Source organism: Schistocerca piceifrons, chromosome 2, assembly GCF_021461385.2.
Source record: "Schistocerca piceifrons isolate TAMUIC-IGC-003096 chromosome 2, iqSchPice1.1, whole genome shotgun sequence".
Lineage (NCBI taxonomy): Eukaryota > Metazoa > Arthropoda > Insecta > Orthoptera > Acrididae > Schistocerca > Schistocerca piceifrons.
In genome coordinates, this window is record NC_060139.1 from 385,014,988 (window position 1) to 385,039,924 (window position 24,937).

At 42.0% G+C, this 24,937-nt stretch overlaps 1 protein-coding gene across 1 annotated transcript in view; it reads left to right on the plus strand.

The window, feature by feature from the left end:
• The window catches only part of LOC124777198, a 303,378-nt gene that overhangs the window by 13,699 nt on the left and 264,742 nt on the right, over positions 1-24,937 (plus strand). Inside the window, exon 3 of the mRNA XM_047252513.1 lies at positions 5,831-5,959. Coding sequence (XP_047108469.1) covers positions 5,831-5,959 — 129 coding nt within the window. The remainder of the gene's footprint in view (positions 1-5,830; positions 5,960-24,937) is intronic.

Sequence of the window (24,937 nt, forward strand, 5' to 3'; positions counted from 1 at the left end):
GATTTATGGTCTGGCACTTGGTCGGGAGCAACTTCTGGTGCGAACTTCTGCTTGGTTGGGCGGCATCCTTTATAGACAAACAGCAAATGAGTATTTCCATGAAGATCAGCAGGCCTGCACATGATTTGTGTAAAACGAATCAGTGCCTCCAGTGGCGATGATAATTGTTGTGTCTTTTGTGTCTTCAGCAGCAAAGCTGGCACCACATATTACCAGGGCTGCTGCGGGAGATGAGGCTGACACAAAATATGATGTTCTTACGTTACGGTCATACTGTTTATCCTGCATCTCCCACGGTGGAGTCGGCAGCAGCCTAAAGAGGCATTCATTGTCTGTGTTGCATAACAGTGGATTGCTGGGGGAACAATACCCAGCCCTTCTTAAAAAGAAGAAACAGCAAAGCCAGTGTGGAGGCAAAGGGTGCCACCAGGAGGAAGAGACAGCCTGGGATTGGCGATCCAGCTTTGACAGGTATCAGTGGCTGGTGAGAGAAAATGCTTGAGCAACAGCAGCTGACTGAGACGCGACAATGTGAACGGTCTGATGATGCATCCAGTGTAACACCGAATGTGGCCAACAAGAAAGAGCTGCCATGACTGGGGACCTATGCAAGGTTATCATGAAGTAAGGCAACCCGGTCACCAGAAGGTGGTGACGGTGATGAAACCAGGTGCAGCCCTCGGTGTTTTGCATCAGTACTTCCATCAGTGCCCCACCATGTGCCGGAGCAAAAAAAACATGTAGTGGTATCGAAGACTTAACCCATGGCTATATGGTAGGAGATAACAATGAGAAGTCAGCTCCCTGGGCACCTGACAAGGGGAGCTATGAAGGAACTGTTAGAGGCAGATGATGGAACAGTGGGTCTTCAATAGGACACAGATGCACTTCACTAGGAAGATGGTGGGCCACAATAATTACCATCGTGATACCTTCCTCACATTGCTGCATTTTAATGATCGCTAAATCCTTAGAGCAGAAATCTATCATTGGCATGAAAGAAACATTTCTTACATAGATGCATGTTCTGGAGTTTCTTGGATTTATAGCATAGATCAGCTTACCTCCAGTGCCACCGAGGCCTGATACACCCCGTTTATTAAATAGGGTTCTGGTATCAGGGCCACGTCTGCTTCCTGCTTCCACAGGCAGTGACTCAGGGCAGCAGAGGCTCCTTGATGTACATTTACCGTTCTGCAGATTAATCTGCAGCACCTCCAGTCTCTATCTTGCTGCCATCTTTGAGGTCTCTGAAAACCCCGACGGTGACCTGCAAGAACTCTAAAAACTGTTTCGGGTCCTGCTCCCACATCGCCTTCAGGGACTTCTCTCCGACCTCCACTACCAGTATTGGTCCTTACAGTGCAACCTCCTGGTTGATCACTCTCCAATCTTGTGTCAAAACTTTTGGGTTCTGGGCCCCTATTTTCCGGAACTGTATCTTAGAAGAGACTTCCTTAAGGATCTTTGGTACCCATATTGATATCTTGTGGTCTTAAGAAGCTCCGCTGCCATCTTAACCAGCAACTTCGCATTTTTCCACGGGGATATCGTGGGCACCTTGTCCTTAAGCCATTCGACCATGTGCACCCACTCACAGACAAAAATGAGGGCACCACGATCTAGATAGACCCTGAAACTTCCTGGCAGATTAAAACTGTGTGCCTGACCGAGACTCGAACTCGTGACCTTTGCCTTTCGCGGGCAAGTGCTCTATCATCTGAGCTAGCTTCTGTAAAGTTTGGAAGGTAGGAGACGAGATACTGGCAGAATTAAAGCTGTGAGGACCAGGCGTGAGTCGTGCTTTAGTAGCTCAGATGGTAGAGCACTTGCCCGCGAAAGGTGAAGGTCCCGAGTTCGAGTCTCGTTCGGGCACACAGTTTTAATCTGCCAGGAAGTTTCGTATCAGCGCACGCTCCGCTGCAGAGTGAATATCTCATTCTAGATAGATCTTCCTGAAGTTGGGTCCTGGGCCAGCATCCCCCCCCCCCCCCCCTCCCCCCACCAATCTTTTCAAAGATGCCTTGATGTACATTACCTTTCCACTTACAGGCAATGATTTATACAGAGTGGACAAGATATTGCATAAAATGTCACTGCAGTCAGCATCTACTCTTACATATATTGCCCCACCATCACCATCACAGTAACAGCAGTAGCAGCAATGGCAACAACAACAACCAAAAATAGCCGTGGGAGAAATGGTGATGCTCTCAAATCATTGGCCACTACATCTACATTTAACAACAACAACCAAAAATAGCCGTGGGAGAAATGGTGATACTCTCAAATCATTGGCCACTACATCTACATTTACATTTACAGCTACACAGATACTCCGCAAGCCACCATGCGGCCTGTGGCGGAAGGTACTCTGCACCACTACTAGTCATTTCCTTTCCTGCTCCACTCACAAATAGAGCGAGGGAAAAACTACTATCTACATGCCTCCATATGAGCCCTAATTTCTCATATCTTAACTTCGTGGTCCTTACTCATATTGTATGTTGGTGGCAGTAGAATTGTTCTGCAGTCAGCTTCGAATGACAGTTCTCTTAATGTTCAATAGTGTTCCTCGAAAAGAATGTTTCCTTCCCTCCATCAATTCCCATTCGAATTCCTGAAGCATATTGTTCAAACCTACGGCAAGAAATCTAGCAGCTTGCCTTTGAATTACTTTGATCTGACCTGGTGTAATTCCCAAACGCACAAGCAATACTCAAGAATGGGCTGCACTAGTGTCTTACATGCGGTCTACTTTAGAGATCTGTACCAATTTCTCCTGCTGTGAGGTGATGGCCACCAGTGGATAACCTTCCTGGATAACTGCTATCCTAAAAACCGAGACTGCAGTACTGTAGGTCTGTTTCCATATTTCTTGCCTTGGTTTTTTCTGGACTTGCTTATCCAGGGAGTTGTGAATCTCTGATTTCTCCCTTATCCGCTTGCTACTTGTCTTTGACGTAGTGGGGGTCTGCGTATCCCCTTCAACCTGATTGAGTTTCTTCCTGGGGGTCTTAGGTTCAAGTCCCTTGAATTCCCCCGACTTGTCTTTAGGAAGCCATTCTTTCCCTTCCTTTTCCCTCTGTTCTCTGAGTAGTTTCCTCCTCTGGGCCCCAGACAAGCCTTTGACCTTAATCTGGTCTAGCTTCTCGGTTACAGTTCCCACTTCTGGCTCAGGTCTAGACTCTGATTCAGTAGCGGGAACGCCTTCCATCGGTACTGACCCCAATGTTTGGATATCTGAGGTCTCAGTTTGCCCCTCAGTTTGTTTTTTTATGTTTTATTTAATCACGTCCATATTGGTCCCACAAGATTTGGGATCTACAAAGTCTACACCACGAGTACCCCGTGCGTTGTAAGGCTACTTACTCAGGAAGGTCACCCGGTATCCCTGAGGCTCTGTTTGCGACACATCTTCCCATGTGCCACGCACCCTTCGGCACGTATCGCATCACACCTTGGGTTGGGTTCGGGAGTTGGGTAGGACTAGGAGTGGATAGGGAAGATGGGATGTTGTCGGACACTCTTAGTCTGATCCATTGGCTGAGACCTTTGCGGCAGTAGGTCCTTTACCTTTGCAATAGCCTCAGCTTCACGCGGATACACAAGCCTCTCCATTCGCATGGACAGTGCTTTATCAAGGTGGTGTCCCCCGGAGAGGCTCTGTTGCATAATCTGAAGGTTTTTGATTGCATATTACTGGGTGCAGCGTTTACAGCTGGTGTGAAGCAGCAGTCTGTTAACGAAAGTATGAGCATATGTGATAGGTTCCTTGATACGTGAGTGACTTGAAGACTTCATGAGTTGTAGAACCTTGAACGCTATCCTCTACTGTGAATGTTCATCAGGACAAGGATATCATCAAGAGTGCCCCAGGGGAATCTGATAGGACCGCTGTTGTGCCCTATACACATGAATGATTTGGCAGACAGGGCAAGCAGCAAACTGTGGTTGTTTGTCGATGACGTAAGGTGTCAAAGTTGAGTGACTGTAGGAGAATACAAGATGACAGAATACAAGATGACTAGAGAAAATTTCTAGTTGGTGTGATGAGTTGCAGCTAGTTATAAAGGTAGAAAAATGTAAGTTAATGTGGATGAGCAGGAAAAACAAATCAATAATGTTTGTATACAGCATTAGTAGTGTCCTGCTTAGTACAATCACATAATTCAGATGTCGGGGCTAACGTTGCAAAGCAGTATGAAGTGGAACGAGCATGTGAGGATTGTGGTAGGTAAGGCAAATGGTCAACTTCAGTTTATTGGGAGTATTTCAGGAAAGTTAGATTCATCTGTAAAGTAGAGCACATATAAGACAGTAGTGCAGCCCATTCTTGAGTATTGCTTGTGTGTTTGGGAATTACACTAGGTCAGATGAAAGGAAGAAATCAAAGTAATTCAGAGGCAAGCTGCTAGATTTGTTGGCGTAGGTTTGAACAATATGCTTCAGGAATTCGAATGGGGATTGATGGGAGGAAAGAAACGTTCTTTTCGAGGAACACTATTGGAAAAATTAAGAGAACTGTCATTTGAAGCAGACTGCAGAACAATTCTACTGCCACCAACATACATTATGAGTAAGGACAACGAAGTTAAGATATGAGAAATTAGGGCTCATATGGAGGCATGTAGATAGTAGTTTTTCCCTCGCTCTGTTTGTGAGTGGAGCAGGAAAGGAAATGACTAGTAGTGGTGTAGAGTACCTTCCGCTACAGGCCGCATGGTGGCTTGCGGAGTATCTGTGTAGCTGTAGATGTAAATGTATATGTAGTGGGCAATGATTCGAGAGTGTCACCATTTCTCCCACGGCTATTTTTGGTTGTTGTTGTTGTTGCCGTTGCTGCTGCTGTTACTGTGGTGGTGATGGTGGGGCAATATATGTAAGAGTAGATGCTGACTGCAGTGACATTTTATCCAATATCTTGTCGATTCTGTATAAATCATTGCTTGTAAGTGGAAAGGTAATGTACATCAAGGCTTTTACATTATTTATTTTTATTTGCCTTATCAAAGGTTTCAAAATTTTGTAGTGTTACAGCATTTTTATAATATTTTGGGTGCATTCATCAGTGTCAAGTTTATCACATTCTACAGAATTTCTTTTGGTAGCTTAATCGTGATTGTGAAATGTTTTGTGTTGTTATTACTGGAACATTCCCTTTATGGATAAGAATATGGTAACTCAAATATTATGCTATGCATACTTGTGTGCACTCAACAGTCACAATAATTTTGAGACTATCACTGTCTACCTATTTTTAGTGAACTTTTGTGGCATTGACATCACAACTTGAAACTAGTATCTTCACAGACACATCAACAGTTCATTTAAAATGTTTGTACTTGTCTGACTATGTTAGAGTGAAACTGTGACATTAATCAATCACCAATACCTAAATAGTCTTTTTCCTCATATTCCCTCCCTCCCTCCCTCCCTCCCTCACTCACTCACTCACTCACTCAATTACTCACTCAATGCACTCCTTCCTTCATTCCTTCGCTCCTTCCCTCCTTCCTTCCTTCCTTCCTTCCCCAGCAATGGCACATAGATGCAGATGTTGGGAGCAGTATTTGGATGTTCGATGTTTTATCTACCAACAAGGGGACAGGGCAAATTTTATGCTATGATGTCATTAAAAATACTATATAGCTGTTTAAACTACTATTAAAAAGTCTGAAAAGCAATAAAATCCTCTTGGCTTTGAAGCTGCTCCAATTGAGGTACAAAACTGCTATTATCGACTCTGATGATATCATGGGAGTTAAATCTGATATTTTTGATTGATGCCTTTCAACAAAAGTTTTTTATTGCTTTTTCTCAATTTCAGTCTTCCTCTGTGTGACCTAGAACATATGCTAACAGCACAGAAACGGAAGTATATTGATAGATTAGAACTTACTTCAGTGATGAAACTGTGGACGGAGAAGATTGAACAGGATGCAAAATCAGAGTTACAGTGAGTAAATTATAAGAATTTCATTTCTTTTTGATTCTCATATTTTTTTGTGGCTTAGTCTTTGAGATGAAATCTTTGATGTGGGGTTTGAAATTAGAATTTGATTATACACTGGCAAAATGTGCTGTTATTTCAAGATGGTATTGTACAAGTGCTAAAATCCTATTCTGTAGATCAATTTTTATACAGGGTGTTTCAAGAAGAATGGTAAATATTTTAGGTGGTGGTAGTGTAGTCAAATCGCAATAAAAAATGCCATATAACATGTGTCCAATTTTTATTGCGTATAGAGATACAGCTGAGTTCAATGAATTTTCGTTTCATGTGTTTGTACATTGGTTGCTATGGGCATATTTATCAAATGTCAGCAGTAGAGTGTTGAAGTTCACATTGTGAAGTTGTGCTTTAATTTACATTGAAGTTTTTGTTGTGATTTGTTGGACAAGTCTACTGTACTTAGCATGTAAACATGCTGCACACATTTACACATGAGAGTGCCAATGTGGTATTTGTGTGTGGATTTTTTAATGGAAATGCTGCTGCTGCTGCTGCTTATAGAGAAATGGCATATGATTTCCTAACCACAGACTACCAGATTCAAAAGTGTTTACTTATATGTTCAATACACTGTGTGACACTGGTACAGTGCCCAGCAGTCATATTGCATCAGAAAATGTAAATAGACAGACTGTGGATGAAGTAGAAGACATTATTCAGTCAATAGAACGTAGTCCTTCAACAAGCACATGTATAATTTCTGCACGTATCAGTGTTCCACATACAAGAGTATGGCTGACATTACATATGCACGGGTTCAATTCATATCATTTACAGTTCATTCTACACCTTTGAGCAGGAGGTGAAGGTAGACAATTGGAATTTTGTCACTGTATACTTGAAAATCACCATGTAATCCCATTTTTACTGTTCGCTGAAGAAACAACTTTCACTCGTGACAGCATCAATAACACTCGCAATTCACATCGGTGATCTGAAGAAAACCCACATGCCACTGTGGAGACACATTTTCAAGACTGCTTCCTTGTAAATGTTTTGTGTGGTTTGATAGACTATCAGTTGATTGGGCGTGTTGTGTTACTGCATTGTCTTACAGGACCCTGTTATCTACACTTGCTTGAAAATGAGCTACCAGCATTATTGGAAGAGATTCTTTTGGCTACAAGAATGCATATTTTCATCCAGCAGATGGGGCTCCTGCACATGTAGTCATGGGGTGACCCATCATCTAAAAATAACTTTCCCAGAAGATGGATTGGTAGATATGGGCACATTTCTTGGCCACTGAGGTCCCCAGGCATTACCCCTTTGGATTTTTGCCTGTGGAGAAGGTTGAAAGGTAAAGTCTACAAGGAGAAAGTAACTACAAGAGCTGATTTGATCATTCCGATTATGGGTAGTGCAGCCCTCGTAAAAGAATGCTGAAAAGCGCATTGAAGTTGGCGGTAGAATTTTTAAAAATCAACGGAGAACCTCCTCATGTGGCTCTGCTTTAATTTGTTTGGGTTACTTACTAACAGTTGTATCTCTGTACTCAAAAAATTGGGCTCACGTTATATGACTTTTGTTATTGCAATTAGTCTCTACTACTGCCTCCTAAAATATTTACACCCGGTGTACAAAAACATTTCGATATAAGAGGGAACTGCAAGATTGTGATGACAACAAAGATCTGTAGACTAATGAGACCTCCACAGAATAGGGATCTCTGGACAGAGTTTCTATTGTAATTAACACCTTAAAACATAATTGAAAACATCAGACCTACATGTAACTATGGAACTTGCAGCATTGCAGTCGTGTGAGTGATTTGTGTGTGTGTGTGTGTGTGTGTGTGGTGTTGTTGTTGTTGTTGTTGTTGTTGTTGTTGAAGGCCTTGGCCGAAAGAAGCTTTAACTGTGAGAGTCTCTTTGTTGTGCCTATCTGCGACTCAACGTCTCTGCTACATGGTGAGTAGCAACTTTCCTTCCCATAATATTGTTACATTCCATCCCAGATTTTCCATTATGGAACTTCCATTATATATAAAAAATGACATTTTTCTGTTATCGACTTTATTGTTTATTACTCACAACACGTTTACAATTTTAGTAGTTGGGTCATTGTTAAGTGCTTAAAACAGTGCCCTAGCATAAATTACAAATGAATAAAACTATGCGGCCATTCTATATACATCACTATATTTGAGGCTGTTGTCAAGATGTCTTGGAAGGGACCATAATTTGACCTTTAAATAAAAATCATGTTAAAGAGAAGTATCTGTGTGTTATTACCACATCACAACGTAGAATATTTTATATTGTGACACGATGGTAATAACACACACAGACACCAGATTAATAGGAGTTTTATTTAAAAGTCATATTATAATGACACTCAGGTTTTCTTGACAACGATCTTGAATATCTCGATTTTTATAAAATGGCCTGACGTTTTTATTTATTTGTAATTTGTGTTAATGATTTAGAATTCGTTGCTTTTATTCCTGTCTATTTTTTAAAAAAACCACTGTCCTGTCTTCCTAATATAGTCATCTTCATATATAATTACTATTATATTCCCATTTTCTGCTGTAATGACCACTGCCTTCTCGATCTCTTACTTTGAATTGAGATTTTTTAAATACCACTCACATAATTTACAACTTTACAAGAACTACACTGAGTACATAAAGCTTTTTGGACTTTAGCAGATGTGTCTCCAGTTTCAAGTATTCTCGTCTTTGCTGCTTCCATGCAATTTTAGTCTCAGCTATGACTCACTTAATATTTTTCTTGTCAGTATTTGAAGTGATGTGCTGTAAACCTTTATTCACCAGCATATTTTCATCATTATTCAGTTCGATATTTGTTCCATTTGCTACCCTGTCATTAAATGACTTCCAATGCAATCTTTACTTTTTACAATAGTTGCATTCTGATGGTTCATCAGTTTATCTAACATTTTGTTATGCCTTTTCTTCGATTTTTATCAACATTACTCCTGGCCTTATCAAAAATCTTTTGTTACATGAACTGATATTGAGTACTAGAAAGTATGATACTCAATTCCAAGTGTAAATTGAAGCTCTTGTATGTATGAAATTGTCATGTTAATACACTCCACATAACTGGTCCTTAATACAGTTAATCTCACTTTTGATTTTGCTTGACAGTGTAAAGGTTGAATGCTGTTTAATTTTCACTTTTGTGTAGTTTGGTATGACACCTACTGCAAGACACTGCTTAATAATCTAAAAATTTGTGGCACTTACTTTCTGCTTCAATGAACAGAGTCTCTTGACTCTAACATGAGCCAGACATTGCACTAATTTCACAAGCTACGACGTAGTTGTAAATAAAAACATTGATTCAGGAAAAGTAAAATATTTTTTCTGCAATAAAATTCATCTGTTGTCCTATTATAGTCATACTATCCCTGCTGTATTCACTGTTTTAGATACTTGACTAGGCCTAAGTTCTAAAAATACAATCATGTTGTGAATAATAACCAGTTCAGTCAATTATAGAAGGATGATGTGATTCAAAAAATTCATTTTAGTGTGAACTCCTTTCGCCAGAAGTTATTCAGTATACATGGTCTCTATAAAAGAATGTCCCAGTTATAAATTTTAATAGTATCAATTGCAATTGTTGTTGAGAGTTGGTACAAGGTCGAAATTAAAAAGTAACTCAAATAGTTTGCCAAGTGCATGTGTGAGTACTGCACTGTTGTTTTCCCACTTGGAGCACCACATATATGAAATAGCAACTTCTGAGTGTAAAGTGTTTAGTGTTCTGCCGTTTGTTAAGAGTGAATCTCTAATTTCAGTTCAGTGTGTATTTCGATCAAAGTTTGTGATCCTCCATGTGACAAAAACACCCGCTGATGGTATAGTCAGTTCGAAATGATCCTACGTTGTAGGTCATAACGTTGCAAGTGAAGTGTTGCTACCTAATGATTTGCCGGAGTTGAGACACAGAACTGAATGGGGTATTGCTTCCATTACTCCTGACTTGTTAACCAAAATGTGGGAAGAATTTGATTTTAGGTTGGGTGTGTGCCATATAGCTAAAGGTGCACATATTTTACATCCATAAGAAAAACTGTGTTCAACTTCAATTTGATATGTGATTTGTTATAAATACTCTAAATTAAACTTTCGTAAAGTACTATTGAAACTGGGACATTCTTTGATGGACAACCCATAAAAAAAAAAGTTATTGTCACCCTACAAGATTGTCATTGTTTCACCAATCCCCAAATGTTTTCACATCTTCCTGCCTAACCTAGATCTTCATCTACAGTCACAGTCTGGACCCCCACAAACCAACCAACCCAATCTTCATCTACACTAAAGTTTAGTCTGGCAACACAATGCCCACCTTTTTCAAAGGTGCAGATGGTGACATCACTGGTCAGAGCAATCTAAGGCACCACCTACAAGAGCTAAATGATGTAAACTAAACATACCAATGACATCTACGACTGAAACATGTGATTAAAAACATCAAAGATGGCATCTACCCAAAATACGCGCTAACTCCTCAAAGAACAATCTATAGGCTCACATTGATCACTAGACCAACAATTTATTTTAATGAGATGAGTACCTATTGACAAGCATGAAGCAGCGAAAGAAATAAATTTTATAAACTAAAAATCCAGATGACATAAAAATAGTTGTCAGTGACATTCAAATACACTGATATTGACACATTGCTGGCTCCTCAATCAAATGATGGAGCATTATTCTCTATGATCCTTGTCCTTTATAAGCTTGTAACCTCAGTGTCAGTGGGATGTTAATAACTCTTCCTTTTTATTTCGTTTTACACTATTTGATTTATTCCCAGTGATTATCTGCATCTCCCCTTCATAAAGATTGTGGCAAACTTGGTTCAGAAGCATTTGGAGCAAGGCAGTGTGTTAGAAGTGTAGTTGTGAAACAGGCTTCATTACTGTAACCATAAGTGCAACAGTTTTCGGGAATCTAAAAAAATGTATGTCATGATAACTTGGAAATTTTTCTTGAGTTACAATGTAATAATTGAAGAATGTACTGCTTGAGAGACCAGTATTATAATTGTCAAAATATTACACTGACAGAAATTCCAAGATGGAAAGAAGAAGCAAAAAGGAAGGAACCTGTAACTGACAGATGTATGATGTAACAATACAGAGAGATTACTAGTTTTCCAGCTGTCATCTAGTTTCAAGTACACACATCCCACTCCATGGTGAGAGGTTGCAATTATGAGCCATGGAACATACAAATAACATAACATGTCTAAATTGTGCACACACACACACACACACACACACACACACACACACACACAGTGTGGAGACCTTTCGTCGCTATCCGACATAACCTTTTCAGAGGAACATTTATCATCATTTGTATGAAAACCATAACACTGTAGGATAGTTCGATGCATCTAGGGGCTACAAAATTAATACTGTATCCATGCTGATACATATTTCTGTGTGCCTTACATCAGTCATCTACAGGTAAGTGGTTGCCTTTGCCCGTTTTTACTATTACTTTTTTTGCTAATGCTGAATGATTCAATCAGCAATGGCAAGTTGTCATTCAATCACCACCTTTTTTTAAACTTTATTGTAGTGTGTACAGTGAAGAAAGAGTCACGATAGTTAAAATGGGCTTGGCACAGCTGCTCTGCGAATTTACCTCTACCTGTCACATATTACAGTTTTGTATATGTATATGTGGTGATACATTTTCTGTTATTGCAACTCTGTAGAGTACCATCAGCAGTGTTTTGCACATAGCAATTGAAAGATTGCAACAGCACTCCTAGTTGCAAGGGCTCTTCTTTTCCCACACAAAGTGTTATTAGCTTTTACATTTTTTCTCTGTTCTTGTAATACTGTAGTTTGAACATAGTATCTTAAAGTTGCCGTTTTGTCGTGCTCCAATTCATCATACACAATTTTATTTTAATAACTGTGTAGTTCATTAGATTATTCTATTGTTCCTGATCTATATTAACGACATAGGAGACAATCTCAATAGCCGTCTTAGATTGTTTGCAGATGATGCTGTCATTTACCGTCTTGTAAAGTCATCAGATGACCAAAATGAATTGCAAAATGATTTAGGTAAGATATATGTATGGTGTGAAAAGTGGCAATTGACCCGGAATAAAGAAAACTGTGAAGCTATTCACATGACTACTAAAAGAAATCTGCTAAATTTCGGTTACGCAATAAGTCACACAAATCTGAAAGCTGTAAATTCAACTAAATACTTAGGGATTACAATTACAAATACCGTAAATTGGAACAATCACATAGATAATGTTGTGGGTAGAGCCAACCAAAGACTGTGATCCATTGGCAGAACACTTAGAAGGTGCAACAGGTCTACTAAAGAGACTGTTTACACCACACTTGTCCGCCCTATTTTGGAGTATTGCTGTGCGGTGTGGGATCCGCATAAGATGGGACTGACAGATGACATTGGAAATGTACAAAGAAGGGCAGCTCATTTTGTATTATTGCGAAGTAGGGGAGATACTGCCACAAACATGATACGTGAATTGGAGTGGCAGTCATTAAAACAATGGCGTTTTTCGTTGTGACAGGAGCTTCTCATGAAAATTCAATCACCAGTTTCCTCCTCCGATTGTGAAAACATTCTATTGGCACCCACCTACATAGGGAGAAATGATCTTCATGATAAAATAAGAGAAATCAGGGCACGCACACAAAAATTTGAGTGCTTGTTTTTCCCACGCGCCATTAAGAGTGGAACGGTAGAGAGACCGCTTGAAGGTGGTTCATGGAACCCTCTGCCAGGCACTTTATTGTGAATAGCAGAGTAATCACGTAGCTGTAGAGTCAGTGATACTGGAGACTTACATCCTTCAATTTATTTATCCTGATTGGTTAGCATGAGGAGCAGCCTAGCAGTTGGACATGAGACATAACATGTTGGAATTACTCCATATGCTATCAGGACAATTAATTTTTTTCTTATCTTCATTCTATTATGACACAGTAACTTACGCAATTTAGATGTTGCATGTACATAAATATTTCAAAATGTTACCTAGGTCGAACTCACTTCAATTCATTGTTCAGGTTATCATGTTAATATGTTGATTTTTCTTTTGCAAAAGCTTTGTTAATAAAATCAAACCATGCAAAATCCATGATGGAATGTAACAATATTATGAAAAGGAAAGTTGCTACCCACCATATAGCGGAGATGCTGAGTCGCAGATAGGCACAACAAAAAGACTATTACCATTATAGCTTTCGGCCAATAAGGCCTTCGTCAACAATAAACACACACACACACACACACACACACACACACACACACACACACACACACACGCAAGTGCAACTCCCACACATGATGACTACAGTCTCAGGCAATTGAAACCCCACTGCGAGCAGCAGCACCAGTGCACGATAGGAGTGGTGACTGGGTAGGGTGAGGAGGAGGTTGGGGTGGTGAGGGGGGGGGGGATAGTATGGTGGGGGTGGCAGATGCTGAAGTGCTGCGGGTTAGACTGTGAGCAGGGGAGAGGTGGGAAGGGGGAGGGGGGGAGGAGTGGAAAAGGAGATAAATAAAAAGACTGGGTGTGTTGGTGGAATGACGGCTGTGTAGTGCTGGGTAGGGAACAGGACAGGGGCTGGATGAATGAGGACAGTGACTAATGAAGGTTGAGTCCAGGAAGGTTACGGGAACATAGGATATATTGCAGGGGATGTTCTCACCTGTGCAATTCAGAAAAGCTGATGTTGGTGGGAAGGATCCATATGGCACAGGCAGTGAAGCAGTCATTGAAATGAAGGATGTGTTTGGTAACGTGGTCAGCAACATGGTGGTCCACTTCTTTCATGGCCACAGTTTGTCAGTGGCCATTCACGCAGACAGACAGCTTGTTGGTTGTCATGCCTACATAGAACGCAGCACAGTGGTTGCAGTTTATCTTGTAGGCCACACAACTCGTTTCACAGGTAGCCCTGCCTTTGATGGGATAGGTGATATTAGTGACTGGAGGAGAGTAGGTGGTGGTTGGAGGATGTATGGAACAGGTCTTGCATCTAGGTCTATTACAGGGGTATGAGCCTTGACGTAAAGGATTGGAGGCAGGGGTTGTGTAAGGGCGGATGAGTATATTGTGTAGATTTGTGGACGGCGTATTACCACTGTGGGAGGGGTGGGAAGGATAGTGGCCAGGACATTTCTCATTTCAGGCCACTACGAGAGGTAATTGGAACCCCGGCAGAGAATGTAATTCAGTTGCTCCAGTCCTGGGTGGTACTGAGTTACCTGGGGAATGCTCCTCTGTGGTCAGACGCTGGGGTTTTGGGAGGTGTTGGGAGACTGGAAAGATAAGGCACGGGAGATTTGTTTTTGTACAAGGTTGGGAGGATAATTACAGTCAGTGAAGGCTTCAGTGAGACTGTAAGTATATTTCGAGAGGGTCTGCTCGCCACTGCAGATGCGATGACCATGGGTGGTTAGGCTGTACAGAAGGGACTCCTTGGTATGGAAAATGTGGCAGCTGTTGAAGTAGAGGTATTGCTGGTGGTTAGTAGGTTTGATATGAATGGAGAAAATGGTGCAGCCATCTTTGAGGTGAAGGTTGACATCTAGGAAGGTGACTTATTGGGTTGAGTAGGATCAGGTGTAGCAAATGGGGGACAAGTTGTTAAGGTTCTGGAGGAATGTGGATAAAGTGTCCTCACATTTGATCCAGATAGCAAAGATGTCATCAATGCATCTGAACCAGGTGAGGGGTTTAGGATTCTGGGTTTCTAGGTTGGATTCCTCTAGATGGCCCATGTATAAGTTGGCACAAGATGGTGCCATGCGGGTGCCCATAGCCGTACTTCGGATTTGTTTGTAGGTAATGCCTTCAAAGGAGAAGTAATTGTGGGTGAGGATATAGTAGTTGATCATGGCGACCAGGAAGGAGGTTGTTGGTTTGAAATATGACGGGCTTTGGGAAAGGTAGTACTCAATAGCAGTAAGGCCATGGGCATTGGGGATGTTAGTGTACAGGGAGGTGGCATCAGTAGTAACTAGCAGGGCGCCATGTAGTGAAGGGACAGGAACTGTGGCGAGTAGGTGCAGGAAATGGTTGGTATTTTTAATACAGGATTGTAGGTTCCAAGGAATAGGTTGAAGGTGTTGGTCTGTGAGAGCAGAGATTCTCTCAATGGGGGCATGGACTTTAGGAAGCATGTAGAAGGTAGGAGTATGGGGAATGATAGGGGTGAACAGAGAGACGGACTCCAGGGAGATGGGCCTAAGGGTGTGAGTAGTGACAGGAGATCCTGCTGGATTACTGGAATGAGATCACTGCGGCAAGGTTTATAGGTGGAGGTATCTGGTAGTTGACGGAGTCCTTCTGCCAGGTAATCCTTGCGGCTCAAAACAACAGTGGTGGAGCCTTTGTCTGCAGGTGGTATTATAAGGTCAGGATCAGTTTTTAGATGGTAGACTGCATTTCTTTCTAGGGAAAGGATGGCTTCCTCCAGAAGCCATCCTTTCCAATGGCCATCCTTGCCACACTCCAAAATTCAAACATGCAGGACTTGTTAAAGACCTTCTCTCCTTCTCCCAGTCTGTACAGTGGAAACACTTTTTCGACCACCAACCCTACCAAACAGACTCAACCAAAGACCCATATTCAACCTTTCCTGATTCAGTTCACTCCTCCATTATAAGGTCAGGATCAGTTTTTAGATGGTAGACTGCATTTCTTTCTAGGGATGTAAGGCTAAGTTGAATCTCGTGGGATTTGGGGAATAATAGTGAGGCAAGATTTGAGGTTAAGAAATTCTGGAAAGTTAACAGGGGGTGGTTTGGAGGCAGTGGGGGTGGATCACGGTTGGATGGAGGAGTGAACTGAATCAGGCAAGGTTGAATATGGGTCTTTGGTTGAGTCTGTTTGGTAGGGTTGGTGGTCGAAAAAGTGTTTCCACTGTACAGACTGGGTGAAGGAGAGAAGGTCTTTAACAAGTCCTGCATGTTTGAATTTTGGAGTGTGGCAAGGATGGCCATTGGAAAGGATGGCTTCTGGAGGAAAGGTTCATGACTGTGTTGCATTTATGTTTAGGTTCCAGATTCTGTGTGGTGGTGGGAGAGAGTTTTGGAGGCTGGGGTAAGTGTACTAGGTCTGTGAGACGGGGTTTTTCAGCTATGAGGGGATGTGGGGGAGATTTGTATGTTGTTGTAGAGGTGATGGACCGTGGTACTCCAAGCCGGGAGCAGGAAGTGAGCAGGACGAGAGCTTTTTGAGGTGACGTTGTGCATGTTGCTCTAGTTCTACATCTACATCTACATCTACATCTACATCTACATCTACATTTATAGTCCGCAAGCCACCCAACGGTGTGTGGCGGAGGGGAATTGGAGTGGCAATCATTAAAACAAAGGCGTTTTTTGTTGCGACGGGATCTTCTCATGAAAATTTAAATCACCAGTTTTCTCCTCCAATTGCGACAACATTCTGTTCGCACCCACCCACACAGGGAGAAATGACCACCCCGATAAAATAAGAGAACTCAGGGCTCGTAAAGAAAAATCTAAGTGCTCATTCTTCCCGCGTGCCGTTCGAGAGTGGAACGGTAGAGATACAGCTTGAAGGCGGTACATTGCCCTGCTGGGCAAGAGTTTGTGTTTGTTATGGGTTCCAGGAATTTGGGATTGCATAGCAGGAGAATTTTGCAGATAGAGAGAAGGTACTGCAAGGTGATTTGGACTGGGTTGATATCGTTTTGCATACTAAGTTGGTGAGGGCTAAGGATTGGAGGAATCTGAACAGGTGGAGGTCATTGTAGGAGGAGGGGTGGCAGCCAGAGATGGGTAATTTGATGGTAGGGCCATTAGGGGGAATTCCATGAACCAAGCAACAATGCAGGAACAGTATGTGGGACTAGAATCTAGCTAGGGATAAGGAAGCTCCTCTCTTTCTCCTGGTCCATACAGTGTAAACACTTTTTCGCCACCAACCCTAACAATCAGACTCAACCAAAGATCAATATTGAATGTTGCCTCACTCAGTTCACTCCTCCATCCAACCGTGATGCACCCCCACTGCCCCTAAACCACCCCCTGAAAACTTTCCAAAATTTCTTAACCTTGAACCTTGCCCCACCATCATTCCCCAAATCGCTCAAAAAGCAAAGTAACCTTACATCCATAGAATGAACCACAATCTACCATCTAAAAACTGATCCTGACCTTATAACCCTAATTGCGGACAGAGGCTCCACCACTGTTGTTTTGAAGCACAAGAATTACCTGGCAGAAGGACTCCACCAGCTGTCAGATACGTCCAGCTACAAACCTTGCCACAGTGACCCCCAGGACCTCCAGGAGGACCTCCAGTCTCTACTCAAATCCTTAGGCCCATCCCAGAACCTCTCCCTGGAGTCCATCTCTCTGCTCACCCCTACCACTCCCCATACTCCTACCTTCTACATGCTTCCTGAAGTTCACAAACCTAACCACCCAGGACGCCCCATTGTGGCCAGTTACTGTGCCCCCATTGAGAGAATCTCTACTCTTGTAGACCAACACCTTCAACCTATTACTTGGAACCTACAATCCTGTATTAAAAATACCAACCATTTGCTGCACCTACTCACCACAATTCCTGTCTCTTCACTACATAGTGCCCTGCTAGTTACTACTGATGCCACCTCCCTGTACACTAACATCCCCAATGCCCATGGCCTTACTGCTATTGAATACTACTTTTCCCAATGCCCCGTCAGATTCCAAACCTACAGCCTCCTTCCTAGTCCCCATGACCAACTACTATATTCTTACCCACAATTACTTCTCCTTTGAAGGCATTACCTACAACAAATCGGACATACTGCTATGGGCACACGCATGGCAACATATTGTGCCAACCTATACATGGGCCATCTAGAGGAATCCTTCCTAAAAACCCAGAATCCTAAACCCCTCACCTGGTTCAGATTAATTGATGACATCTTTGCTATCTGGATCAAATGTGAGGACATCCTATCCACATTCCTTTAGAACCTCAACAACTTCTCGCCCATTTGCTTCACTTGTTCCTACTCAACCAACAAGTCACCTTCCTAGACGTTGACCTCCACCTCAAAGATGGCTACATCAGTTCCTCCATCCATATCAGACCTACTAACCACCAGAAATACCTCCACTTTGACAGCTGCCACCTTTTTCATACCAAGAAGTCCCTTCCGTACAACCTAGTCACCCGTGAGTTGCCCATCATCTCCCAAAGTCCATCTGTCTGACTACATAGGAGCATTCCCCTCATAGCTCAGTACCACCCAGGTCTGGAGCAACTGAATTACCTTCTCTGCCAGGGTTTCAATTACTTCTCGTTGTGGCCTGAAATGAGAAATGTTCTGCCCACTATCCTTCCCGCCCCTCCCACAGTGGTATTCTGCCGTCCACCGAACCTACACAATATACTCATCCGTCCTTACACAACCCCTGCTCCCAATCCTTTACCTCATGGCTCATATGCCTGTACTAGACCTAGATGCAAGACCTGTTCCATACATCCTCCCACCACCACCTACTCCACTCCAGTCACTAACATCACCTATCCCACCAAAGGCGGGGCTACCTGTGAAACGAGTTGTGTGGCCTTCAAGGTAAACTGCAACCACTGTGCTGAGTTCTATGTAGGCATGACAACCAACAAGCTGTCTGTCTGTGTGAATGGCCACTGACAAACTGTGGCCAAGAAACAAGTGGACCACCCTGTTGCCTAACATGCTACCAAACACGATGTCCTTCATTTCAATGACTGCTTCCCAGCCTGTGCCATATGGGTCCTTCCCACTAACTCCAGCTTTTCTGAACTGCACAGATGGGAACATTCCTGCAATACATCCTACGTTCCCGTAACCATTCTGACCTAAACCTTTGTTAGTCAGTGTCCTCACCCATCCAACCCCTTCACAGCCGTCATTCCGTCACCACACCCAGTGTTTTTATTTCTATTCTTTTACGCTACTTCCTACCTCTTCCCTGCCCTCAGTCTAACCTGCAGCACTTCGATGTCTGCCACACCCATCATACTAACCCTCCGCCATCCTGCCCCAGCATCCTCCTTACCCCCACCCAATCGCCACTCCCATCATGCACTGGTGCTGCTGCTCGCAGTGGAGTTTTAGTTGCCTGAGACTGCAGTCGCGTGTGTGTGTGTGTGTGTGTGTGTGTGTGTGTGTGTGTGTGTGTGTGTGTGTGTGTGTGTGTGTGTGTGTGTGTGTCTATTGTTGATGAGGACCTTAATGGCTGAAGGCTGTAATTGTTAGAGTCTTTTTGTTGTGCCTATCTGCAACTCCGCATCTCAGATATATGGTGAGTAACGACTTTCCTTCTCATAATTTTGCTAACAAAAGATATGGATAATTGAACTTCTTAATGCAGCAAGTGAGAGTAAATTTCTAGTGAGCTAATTGGTAGATCTGATCATTCTGACAAAACTCATTAGAAAGAGTTGCATTCCAAATTTTCAGGTATTTTAATATCTGTGGAACTAATCAATTTATCAGATAATTAACATTAAAGTTCAGAAGCAGTCACATTTTCCTTTGCAGATTTTGCCTCTGTGCTTTTAAATTCTGACCTTTGCCATTGTACCTTTGTTGATCTGAATTTTATTCACAAAGTGGCATATTTAACCAACTGATTAAGCCATTAGTTAAGATTTTTGCGTAAGTCAATATGACACATCTGCCTGTAAGTAACTTAGTCCCAAGTAGATGTGTTAAATGGTTTCATAAACTTTTCTAATTTCCTAAACCACCATATAATTCATAAACTAAATTAGTGTTAATACTTATTGCCCATCTTGAGTTGCAAAATGTAACCTAGTAGTTTTTCAAATAATTATTTAGTTTCCTAAATAACAATTTGTTCAACACCAGTTTCTACTCAGTCACCACCTAAAATCCTCAGTCTGCTCCTGGTAATGATTCATGTAACATCTGTGTGCAACCTTTTCATAAAAGTCTACAACGGTCATTCACTATTTTCAAAAAAGTCTGCGTATCAGTATCTGAAAAACTTAGTACCATAATCTTGGTACCTGGGAACCAACAACCGAATTCCCTAATTCAAATATTTAATTGTTTTGACTAAATTGTGTTGTAAATAATAGGAAAGTTATACTATCGCTTTCATTGGAATGATTGACTGCTGTACATTGCAACCTGTGCAACTTTTCTGATGGATTACTGCAAGACACTGTGTTTACTCTAATACATGATGTAAATATGATCTATCTTCTTTACTACACTCAGTATTTTATTTTGAAGAATTTTATAACAGCAAACGATTCATTGATAGTGTTTTTAAAAACTGTTCTTCAACAATGTTATAAGTAGTGCGTTAAATTCTGCCACTGGACTGTAGTTGATTGTGAGGAGTAAGATGATTTAGGCAACATTTGAGTTGCACAGTCAAGAAACTGGTCATCATCTGAACAGTATGAGCTCAAGTTTAATAAATGTGTGAAAAAATGAATCCAGAATTGTAATGTGGCATACATTATTAAATAAACACTATCTGCTATTTGTTAAGATTTTTAGTTTCAAGACTACAGACTGGTGTTTATTCCAAAGAGGCAAAGAATAAGAGATAACAAAAAACAGGTTGGTTGGTTTAGGGACAGTGCCTTCTACGAGGAGTCAGTGTGCATTTCCTATTCTAAATGATAGTCAGTGCATAGCCTTACTTAAACATCAAATTTTTACACCTGTTTAGAATGAAATATGTTCCATAAAACATATGGGCTTCATAACGTGTAAATAACTAAAACTGATACTCATTAACCCTTATGGACTGGTGCACTGTTCTATAACATTAGTACTGGTGTGGGGTGTTGAAGACACACCAAGGTATAAGAACCTAAATAATGTTATAGTGCAGAAAATCTATGTTGTAATGTTACTGTATTGAAGTCTTAAACTCGTCCACTGGTTTATACACTTCATATGCACAGGTAATACCAAAACCGATGGTAAAAACAGTAAAATTTCTTTCTTTCCATGTTCAGCTGATATGTCTCTATCTGTTCTATGAGTTTCAACATTTTCAGCATAATTTTGTGTTTCGTTCCCAATTAGAAACAGGATATCATCAGATTATTCTGAATCTGATTATCATATGTTTCTTCTGCTTCTGATTCTTCAAGTAATATATCTAGTAGTCTTTTGTTTTCTTCATACATACACATACTGTAATTTGGATTGTTGCCATACAGTGACAGAAAGCAGACTGACTCCAAGACTTTCATTTCACTTCCAAAGCAGGTAGAATTGTGGTACAACTAGTAGACAAAACTGGATTCCCTTAATATAACAATTAAATTAAAAAACATGGCTCTTTGCATTATTTTTATTTTTGTTATGTTAGATCTGTTGCGTAGTGTCGTGACCAGCCCAGTGTATGTTTTTGGCAACTGAACAACAATGACCACTGAAATCTAGTATGTAGAAAATAATAGCAGCCCTGTCACCTTTATCTCTGATGAACACTTGAAGTTAAGGACAACATATTGGGCTTCTATTGCATAAGAGGTATTCAAGCCACTCATGTACCTGGGAATCTATTCCACATTCTTGTACCTTCGATAACAGTCTGCAGTGCAGCACCATGTTAAAGTTTTTGGAAATCTAGACATCTGAAGCAAGGACAAGCTGAATTTCGTGTGAGTGATGCTTTCTATGTTATCCTAGTACTGTGGAGTGATCGAAGACAGTTTTAAAAGAATGATTTTATATGCAAAACAAAATTGAAATATAATGTCCTTGTCTGAATATCCATACAACTACATGAAAAAATAACCTTAGGGTCATAATAGGCAATGGTGTGAAGATGATGTGGAATGTTAATTGGCCAGTACTACCGGCATCTGATGAACGACATGGTGCTGGTGCAGACCAGAACAAACTGGGCCGGGTCTGCTGGCATGGAGTGCTGAGATGAAAGTGCTGGCACTGTCAGCTTTTAGCACTGTGATTGAACTGCTGATGTGGCTGAACGGAACTGCTAGTAATGCTGGTTCATGGCCCAGGGCGTAACTGACTTCGCATGGTCCGGCAGTGACCGAAATAGTCGGGAGCAGATGAATATCTGCATGGCACTGGGAGGGCACACGACTTGGTGTAGCAAAACTGAGCTCTGCCGACAGTGCTCTCTACTGCAACAAGCACGCTGCTTATTGGTGAGGATGGTGCCCCCAGACACTGTGGCTTGAGATGGAACTCTATGGTAAACAGCCCAGGCCATAGAAGGAAAATATCTCAGTGTTTATGAGAGTTGTTTACACTCTCCCTCCTGGCAGGGCACCTACCCCCTGGGCCAGCTTGGTGTGTTGAGGAAACGATTATCAGTTGGATACAGGGTTTGTCCGGAAAGTAGAGTCACTGCTGCCTCCCTGCCCTCCCTTCCCTTGTTTTTCTGTGGTAGGTTTGATAACTTAAATTCTTCGAAGTATAACCCTTCTGCATCAATACATTGTTTGTGCAATTTCTATGCAGCATAAGCTCTCTGTACTCCTCAGTTGGGACACTCTTCAGGGAAGGCGTCAAAGTAACTTCATATTGTCCACAGATGAGTGATACTTTCTTTTAAGGTCCCTTTTTAGCTTATGAAATGAAAAAACGTCTGCTGGGGCCAGCTTGGGACTGAAGGACAGCTGGGGTACTGTTGTTACGCAGATTCACGTCAGGCAGTCTATGACAACAAAGGCGATATGAGCTGGCACGTTGTCGTTATGCAGTTCGCATGATGCGCAAAACTGCTTTTGGACGTATGCAACATTGTGATTCTCTCTGAAGCACTACCTTGTAAAATAGAGCATTGATGGTCTGGCCAGGGGCTACAAACTCTTGGACTTCACCCAGCACTTGCTGATGCGAGCCTTCTTCTGACACGGCAGTGGCGTCATGTCGTTTCACATTCTGCCTGTTTTACCCCAGATTGTACTGAAAGATCCACGAGTCATCCTCAATGCTCATGTTGTCCAGGAAATTGGAATCATCTTCACAGAACCCCACACTTCCACTGGATGTTGCTTTTGCATGTTAGCCAAAACTCTGGGCACAAGTTTTGCACAAATTGTCCTCGTGGCCAAGCCTTCTGACTTGGGCAGATCTGATAATTCTGACTTCAAGTGAACACCCTTCGACTGTCTGAATTAGTAGTAACAGGCGCACATGAGGCACATGGTCATCTGTTTGTGATGTTGATGGATGTTCTGCGCAAGCCTTGTTGGCAGTCAGAAGGATGACAGTTCAAACCCATGTCTGGCCATCCTGAATTAGGTTTTCCGTGATGTCCATAAATCGCTTCAGGCAAATGCCAGGATGGTTCCGTTGAAAGGATATGGTTGCCTTCCTTTCCCGTCCTTCCCTAAGCCAATGGACCAGTGACCTCACTTTTTGGTCCCCCCCCCCCCCCCCTCCTTGCCCCCTGCCCCCTTTCCGAATCAACCAACCAGTGTTGTCAGCAGCCTCCTCCCGACCTTCTCTACACATCTTGTGCCATCTTTTGACTGTGATGTGGAAAGGCAATCATCTCTGAAGGTTTCCTGAAGCATTCCAAGAGTGTCTAACAGTGTCATGTTAAGCTTCACCCAAAGCATTATCGCATAGCATTGCTCAAAAGTTTTCTCCATCATACCATGAAACCAATCAATTATTCACAAAATTATTTAGTTGGATGGATAAAAAATTTACTCACCAAGTGGGAACAGAACACACACATAAAAGATGGTTGTAATTGGCAAGCTTTCGGAGCCAGTGACTCCATCTCGAGACAGAAGAGTTGAAAGGGAAGGAAGAGGGGTGAAGGAAAAGGACTGGACAGATCTAGGTTAAGCGGTAGATTTCGAGAAAGTCACTCAGAACTGCGGGCCGGGGAGACTTACCACACGCGATGAGAAGGAAAGACTGAACAAAAACACTCTGCGTAGATAAGAAGAAGACTGCAAGAGACAACTAACAATACTGCTGAGCATGGGGTGTAGGACCTGTGGCTTTTGACACACAAGAACAATACAGAAACTTTACAAAATCTCAGTGTCAGCCATATGACAATACAGACGTGAAACGCTAATTAACACAAGAAAACAGACATGCCGTGTCTTTGTCGGGGAATGGCGACTGGCCTCCATCGCAGGCGGCGATGGGGAAGAGCTGGTCATCGGCGGGGCTCATGGTGAAACTTCCAAGAAGGTGCAACCTGGGGCCTGGCAGGAGACACAGTGGGATCAGCGGTGCCAGTGAAACTATTGGTTGGGCCGGCAACAACAACCGTAGCAGCCATGGCAATGCTAGGTGGAACAACTGGGCCATCTGCAAGGATGGTGTCAGTGACAGGACTAGGCCTGACAGGGCCCTCAGCAAAACTAACTAGCCCACAAGGATTAATGCGAAAGTGAAAGCTGCTGTAGCAAACAAACCAATATACAGAAAAACTCTAAGACCAGATTGAAAAAACACTGAAACATGAAATGTGTGGTAGAAGACAACGTCAGAACATATTTTTTTATTGTAACCATTGAAGTATGGCAGACTGAGAGGAGAGAAGCCAACAGCAACAACAAAAACAAAAATAACAACAACTTACTTATACATGAATACAGACTCATCACTAATAATGTGGCGGACAAGAGGAGGAGAATACAGCAGTAGTCCTGTAGGCACTATAGCTCTGTAATGCTACACAAAACCTGTTTCCTTGTTGCCAATATAGTATCCTCGTAATGCAGAGTGACTGAAAATACTTTTAAAAGAATAATGTTATTTACAAAATGAAACTCAATTATAATGCCTGCACAATTACATACAACAGAAGTACCTCTCCTGTGATGTTGTCTGTAATGTGCCTATGCAACAAACACTCACTGTTGAGCAATTTAGTATCCTTACACTGCAGAGTGACTGAAGATACTTTTTAAAAGAATA